General features: G+C 41.6%; 1 protein-coding gene across 1 annotated transcript in view; it reads left to right on the top strand.

Annotated features, from left to right (window-relative positions):
• GDI2 (GDP dissociation inhibitor 2) overlaps positions 1-7,388 on the top strand; it is a 38,061-nt gene extending 30,673 nt beyond the window's left edge. The window contains exons 9-11 of the mRNA XM_063448289.1: positions 5,021-5,165; positions 5,509-5,563; positions 6,458-7,388. Of these exons, the coding sequence (XP_063304359.1) occupies positions 5,021-5,165; positions 5,509-5,563; positions 6,458-6,607 (350 nt within the window). The 3' untranslated portion in view covers positions 6,608-7,388. The remainder of the gene's footprint in view (positions 1-5,020; positions 5,166-5,508; positions 5,564-6,457) is intronic.
• Positions 7,389-7,760: the final 372 nt, after the last annotated feature.

Genomic DNA, 7,760 nt, shown 5'->3' on the forward strand with positions numbered 1-7,760 from the left:
AGTCAGGTATAATGGGTGAGTGCCTATCCCCCTGGGTGGGCACAGTCTACCATGCTGCTGACTCACCGTATAGGCAAGATGAACAAAATAACTGCTGGAATAAACACCTATAAAACATAAAGGGGACTATTCAGAGTACATACGAAATATGTACGCTTGCCATCAACACCCTCCTATGAAACAGGGAAGGTAAGCATGTCCAGGTTGCAGGTAAATGCTATCTAACACACAGTATTATATACAGAAATGCCAGGGAAGCGGTACATACCCTAGTATGCAGGGGAGTTAGGGTGTATGCCTATCCCCCAGGGTGGGCATCGCCATCCCCACTCTACCTCCGCAGGGTAAGCAGGTGCACAAAAATACTAAGAAAGATAAATATCAATCATGAAAACAGTTGTTGTCCCAGGCGCCAAAGTGGAGAGCCCGGATAGCCCAAGGCTCCCCCACTTCCATGGCAAAGGTCCCATGGACATAAAGCCTAAGGTATCATAATGATCTTATACGATGTAGCGGACCCTCACAGTAACCTCTGTCACCACATGCTGAGTAATAGAGATGGTGCCACAACCCATAGGATGGGCACCAACCTCCCACAACAGACAGTGTCAGGGTGAGCATATTCAGGAAAAGTATGTCATAGAAAAGCAGACAGTGAATACTTCTCATTCAACCCATTAGGGTGGACAGTTTGGAGAGTCCTGATCCAATATAGTTCCCTATATAAAATATATATATTTTATAAAAAAAATTGTTTTCACCTCAATCACATAGCCTGTCCAAGTGTGTTGCTGGATTGCTTCGCTTGTAAGGCATTTTGCAATGTATTAGAATTCATAATATTGTATTCATAATTGCCAGACGCCTCTTATTAGAGCGCCTGATCTTGATGACTCAATCTGCAATTTTTCCGACTACCAGTACTCTCATCGGTCACTAAAACAGCCCTACCTGTCACCTGTACCTGACTGGTGCTCTGGATCGGTACCACACAGTGCCAGCCAGTAGATCTCTTTGGAGAAACTATTAGGCCTAGTAAAATGTGGTGGTAATCCTGGTCCCAACTAGGCTGTTCTGCCTAAATTTACCTACCTCCGACACCAGCTCCTACTGGCTCCTGCCAACAGGCGCACTCACAAAGATGGCGGAAGCCCTCTCTTCTTTGACCAGGGAAGGCATGACACCGCTTCAGGCAACTCAACTGAGGGATTCTGAAAGCAATTTTTTTTTTAAGTTTCTGGGCAGCCTTGGAGGTGCGTACAGCTGAAGCACCACGCTTGCCTCTGTAGGGTGATCATTGGAGTATGCACCTGAAGCAAGGGGGCCCCCTCTCTAGGTACCGCACTGGGGTCAGCACCTTTCATTTTTAATTCTTTGCCCACCTTGGCTTAAGGTCACTGTGGGTATTTCCCCAAAGCATCATCCACCCCAGCGGGGGACAGTCAGCCGAAAGCGACAAACATCGGAACCTCCTTCTCTCCCCTGCACCAGAGGGACTCTGAGAGTCCCCCAAGTCTATGGCCCAGAGATGCTGGCCTATACTTCATCTTGGGCGGCAGCTATGCCCTATCTCTATCCTGTTATGCAGCTGCCATCTGTCACCCTATTGCATATTCCAGATGCTCCACGATTTCTATAATCTAATGATTGGGAAATCCTCGCTATATAAAGACCTACTGTTTAGGAGTTATCATGCTCTTTGTGGACGCCATCTTTTGTTCTTACATTTTTATTTGCTTTTCGCCTGTTGTCTTTTACCTTTCTTTTGTTATGTTTATTCCATCTCACATTGCTTTGAGCACTTTGATATGGTGCGCAGTTCCAGTGGTAATTTTCAGCCTGTTACCTAATATAGCATGTTACACAGTGGTCTTTATGTGTTTGTTTTGTATTTTTTTCTTCTGTCCAATAAACCAATACCATGCTTTTGGTTCTCCACTAATCTTGTACTGCATAGCCAGGTGTAACTAGCATGTTTTCTTTGTAATTTATAAATGAGGTACTTGCCTAGGAGTTTATTCTCTTGCGCTTATTAACCTTGTAGTACTCCTGTTCATCTCCGTGCTAAGCTGTATACACATGTGAATGCTTGTTATAACTTCTCTGTATGTGTGATGTTAACCATCATGTCTAAAAAAAGATTGACAAAAGAAACCAGCAGAATTATTATTCTAACAGGTTGTGCATGCCATGATTTCGCACAACCTATTAAGAAAAAAAAAATGTACTCAAATGGTTCTCCTTTGCTGAAATACTATTGTGTATTTAGTTTGCTTTAGCTCCATTATTGAAATGTCGATTTGGTTGAATGTTAATATTTAACTTTTCTGCTTTTTATATTACATTATTAATGTTTTGTTTTTTCCCCATTGCAAATTGGCTTTGCCATTTACTTCCATTTGGCGATCTTTATTACATCCATTCTAACGTGTCTGTCAGTTGGCAGGGATTTTTTTCTGTTTTAAACTGCACTGATCCCCAATATAAAAATTTTTGACTGTAAAATGTGGCCTCCATACTGACCCAGATAAATCCATGGGTGTTCCAGTCACACAGCAAGCTTGTAAATTGACCTTTTTTATTTTTAACAAGTAATCATCCTGGCTTGCGACTCAAATTTTATTTTTTATAAATAAAGGTTGGTTAAATTATGCAGCGATGTGGGGCGGGGCCTGACAGCCAAGATGCTTCGACATATCTCACACTAGCTCCTGCTGATTTGATCTAAATTCTTGCTTTTGAAACACACAATCCTGCTTTTCGAGCACTCAATCCTGCTCAAAGGAGCCAGGAACTGGCAGAAGATGGACACATTCACTAAGGTTGCCCAGATCGTGCCTGTATTGCGTCTGTAACACGCCCGGCCCTGCGGCCTGCTGAACTGACCATCCTGAAAACCAGCAGAAGCGGCAGATCTCCTGGCCCAGGGACTGCACCGCATCTCAGCTTGTGGTAGCCCCGTTACCCCCTCCCCTCTTTGGACCAGCAACGGTTATCCAGTCCCCACTGACCTTGAGTGCAACACTGCAGAGTTGACGACTGCGTGGTGGAGCGAAGATGGCCACTGTGCATCTGCACCCGCATGTTCCAACAGGGTCTAGCGAGAGAGTGGAGAGAGCTGTTTGAGGCCAAATCTGAAGCACTCTGTTCAGCAGTTTGACGCTGCTTCCACAGCACCTCCCCTGCCCCCAATCTCTGCAGCACTGGCAGAATCACTGCACCAAGTCACTGAAGCGACTCCTTGCCCTCCCACCGAGTCAGAGGCTCTGTGCATACTCACCCATCCAGTTACTCCACTGACCAACACAACTGCACCAGCTTCCCGTTCCTCTCCTGGGCCGGGGGCTCGCCTGGAAAGTCAACCAGGCTGCCATCCATACACCTTAGGGGGCAACCAAGCCTAAGGAACCTTGCGGGCACCAGATTTAGCGCATCTATGGACACAGGGCACTAGGCTCCCTTCAGACCCGGAGCTGCAGGTACGGGAGACAACAGCTGGATGGCCTACTTCGCGATTTGTAGAGTGTCAACTTGCAAAATCTGCACAGCACTTGGACGGAGGGAAGGCAGGACAGTCCTGAAGAGGACCAGTACTAGCAACCCTGGACTATCTGTGGCATAGGGTGATATGCTGCAACGTGACTAGCTCCTGTTTCTAATGCTAAAAGCGGGGTCGCACTTGTTTGCCTTCTGTGTTATATTTTCTTTTATTTGCCTTGTGTTACCTCTCCTATGTTTTATCTCTCAACCCAGTGGTCTTACGAATTCCTCTCAATGCCAGTATGTACAGACTGTGTAGTTTTGTGCATTCACTCAGTCTCTGGCACATCTCATCTTGTTTCATCATACTAAAACGAGCAATGTTCTTCTATGACATTTCATGCTACTCCTATGTGAATTAATCATTCTTGTATGTGCTATTAATTACAAAATTGTGCATGTTATCTAAGGTGTCCCACTGTTTCTGTTGATTAGCTTGTGGAATTGCCGTTGGGGCACCTCAAGCCTGCGTGTAACCTTCTGCACTGCAAAAATACAAAATTAAAATTTTTTAAAAAATTGTGCAGCATATCTGGAGCACTCTTTATAGAATACTATCCCAGAAACTTGCTTTTCTACCCTACTCTTACCTTTTTGTCTCACTCCCTCTAGCATGTAAGTTCATTGAGCAGGACCCTCAATCCCTCTGTTCCTGTTTCTAACTTGTCTGGTTATAAATACGCGTCTGTTAGTCCACCCATTGTACGGTGCCATTTGTCTGTTATTTAGTTTGACTATCAAATTCCCTACTGCCTTCATTTTTGGTTTCGGATGAAAAAGTTGTGCTAGGTTTTCTCCACTGGAATAAGTTTTATTTGAAAGAGAGAACATTATAGCAAATGTTTTTCTGCATATTTAAAGGACCACTCTAGTGCCAGGAAAACATACTCGTTTTCCTGGCACTAGAGTGCCCTGAGGGTGCCCCCACCCTCAGGGACCCCCTCCCGCCCGGCTCTGGAAAGGGGTAAAAACTTACCTTTTTCCAGCGCTGGGCGGAGAGATCTCCTCCTGCTCTCCTCCTCCGATCCTCCTCTTCTCCTCCCCGTCGGATGAATGCGCACGCGCGGCAAGAGCTGCGCGCGCATTCAGCCGGTCACATAGGAAAGCATTCATAATGCTTTCCTATGGACGCTTGCGTGCTCTCACTGTGATTTTCACAGTGAGAATCAAGCAAGCGCCTCTAGCGGCTGTCAATGAGACAGCCACTAGAGGACATAGGGGGAAGGCTTAACCCATTCATAAACATAGCAGTTTCTCTGAAACTGCTATGTTTATGAAAAAATGGGTTAACCCTAGAAGGACCTGGCACCCAGACCACCTCATTAAGCTGAAGTGGTCTTGGTGCCTAGAGTGGTCCTTTAAGGCCAACTTAATTATTTTAAATGGACCCAGGTGGCTTTCTTACGTTTTGCAGTCTCTTTATTTTTTGTTTACATTGATAGTATAGTTTTGTTTATTTTCCTTTCTCTTTTTATTTAAGATATCTATGTGTGCATGATCTCATATGCACATAATGTGGCTGCACAAGGAAAATACATTGCTATAGTAAGCACTACTGTTGAAACGAATGATCCTGAGAAAGAAATCAGGCCTGCTCTGGAACTGCTTGAACCCATTGAACAGAAGTAAGTATTTACTTTCTTTGGAATGGGAGTGTCCTTGTTTGATATCTATGCCAATGCTGTTAAATTATAAAATGACAATCTTCTGCTTTAAATTAATAAAAATGACCTATATTACTAATATTTTTATCTTGTGTTCTGTAAATTAGATTTTCACTGTTTTGGTTGAATTGCATTAATTCCAGAGGTAATTGCCAGTGACTTTATTTTATGTCTGGCTTCTTTGTGACTCAAAGCATTAGCTGTAGTTTGTGTCCATAAAACAAAAAAAAAAGAAAATGCTTTATTTCAGAAAAATTATGTTGGTAAAACACTAATTCTGATCAAGTATATCTTTTCTTTCTAGGTTTGTTAGCATTAGTGACATATATGGACCTACTGATTTGGGAACTGAAAGCCAGGTCCGTATCAAACTGCTATCTTTGTTTTAATTTCATAGTATAAGAGAATGGTTAAAAGGAAACCATTACATTCTGAAATTCTTGAGTGATGCACACCTGCTTTGTTTGTATTTTTATTTTATTTTCTGCCAGAAAGCCCCCAAGAATGCTCAAAAACAAAAGACCTCCAACTTACCATGTAACCTAATGATTAATTTCACTTCCTCATTGTCCTAAAGAGTACTTGTAAGTGTGAACTGAAAATATGCTGGCCTTTTTAATGCAACCGAATTGCCACATAACGAGGAATTGAGATTTGATTATGAAATCTGTGTGGAGTATCAGTTTATAAAAGTGCTGATTTCTAGGAGTCAATTACACAGACCGGGATGATTCCTTCCTGTGTCCGTTGGCTCCCCTGAGCTAACAGAAGTAGCAGGCACGCACTACCTCCTTCCTGGCACTATAGCTCTTTTACAGAGCACACCTTCATCCCCCCCTACCCCCCACTTCTGATACTTATTTCTGGCTCTGCTCCTCCCTCCCCTGCCGACATCAATTTTTATTTTTTTGGTGTGGTGACTGGTCAAATTTGTGGAAAATGGTTTTACAAAATTTCAGGAATTTCAAACACTGCTTCTTTACACCAGAATTACTGCAATTAGATGGTTTGCATGTGTTGATTAGAATGTCCCTTTAGTAAAGAATATTTATTTGTTTGGTCTACAGTTGTAAATATTCCTGTGAGATCTGCAGAGCAGGAAAGCTGTGTCACTAGAGAATGAAGTGATTGTATTCTACATTTAACTTTAGATACATGAAGGCCATGCTAAACGAAGTCCATGCATAGTTTTAGTAATTTATGCTGTGACATCATTTAGTAATGACATGCTTTACATTTTCTCTGTACCATAGATCTTTATTTCACGCACATATGATCCTACAACCCATTTTGAAACTACCTGTAACGACATAAAGGATATCTACAAGAGAATGACTGGGTCAGAATTTGACTTTGATGAGATGAAACGCAAGAAAAGTGACATCTTTGGGGAAGACCAGTGAAGATTAACTTAACTAGGAAAAATTCTGAATTGGCTACAAACATGTATTTCAAGAATTTAGGAACACTGTATGAAACTGAATAATGTAACACCTGCTTTTTGTAAAAACCTTTTGAAATTCATGAGCATTGCACTGGTAAATTCTCCCTTTTTGCCCTGATTTTTTTTTTTTTTTTTTTTTTTTTGAGGCTGCTGTCCAGAAATCAAGTTTTACGTTCCTGGCTACATTTAGATTTCATATAGCATAGAAATAGTTCAGATTTACCCAAAATGTTTACTATCGAGTGAAATAAATAACTAAAACATTTTCGTTTTTTTTTTTTTTTTTTTCTCTCCTTTGGCAGTCACTTGAATATGCTGTATAATGAAGGATTGTTTTTGTGACAAATTGCAAGAAATCTATTTACTAGGCAATCATATTTCACAAGGCACTATATTTTGGGCAGCATCTCTTCATGAACTTTCTCCTTTCTGTGTAGTTTGTGTCCAAAACACCCCCTCATCCCCCCAACATAGAATCTCACACTTTGAGTTCTAACATTTTAAAATATTAATACCAGCTGCTAATGGTTGGGCTCTTTACATTTTTTGTTTTAATCAAATTCACAAACGCAAGTATTAAGCAGGCAAGAATTGTATATGTTTATGTAATCTCCTCACAACTTAAAAGGACCAAACGGGAAGTGCAGTATTGATTTGACAGAGCCCTACCCTCTAAAGTGTTGCTTAATAGGGTTTAACATGATTTCTGTACTGCAAAGTAAAGCCAAATTGTGGAAATCCGTGCCGTGCTTTGTTTCAATTTGTGGTTGTGTTTTGTTAAATAGATTTGAAGGCTTGTTGTTGCACATGTGCGTTTGAACATCATCTACAGTCTGTCAGTCTTCATTGCAAATTACAGCACTCCTCTTACACACTGGTTTACACCTCACATGGATGCTGATATGAACCTACATTATGACAAGAGCCTTTAGAATTTCTTATTGTGTGTGTATATATGTGTATGTGGCCGTCCTGGACAACTGACTCTTTTTATTTTGAATTTTTTCTCTTCTGCCGCACACCTCTGTCATCCATAAACTGTAAAAGATTTTTTCATACAAAGCATGTGTTACAGCAAACCTATTGCATACATATTACCATACTGTCTGAAT

This window comes from Pelobates fuscus, chromosome 3 (assembly GCF_036172605.1).
Source record: "Pelobates fuscus isolate aPelFus1 chromosome 3, aPelFus1.pri, whole genome shotgun sequence".
NCBI lineage: Eukaryota > Metazoa > Chordata > Amphibia > Anura > Pelobatidae > Pelobates > Pelobates fuscus.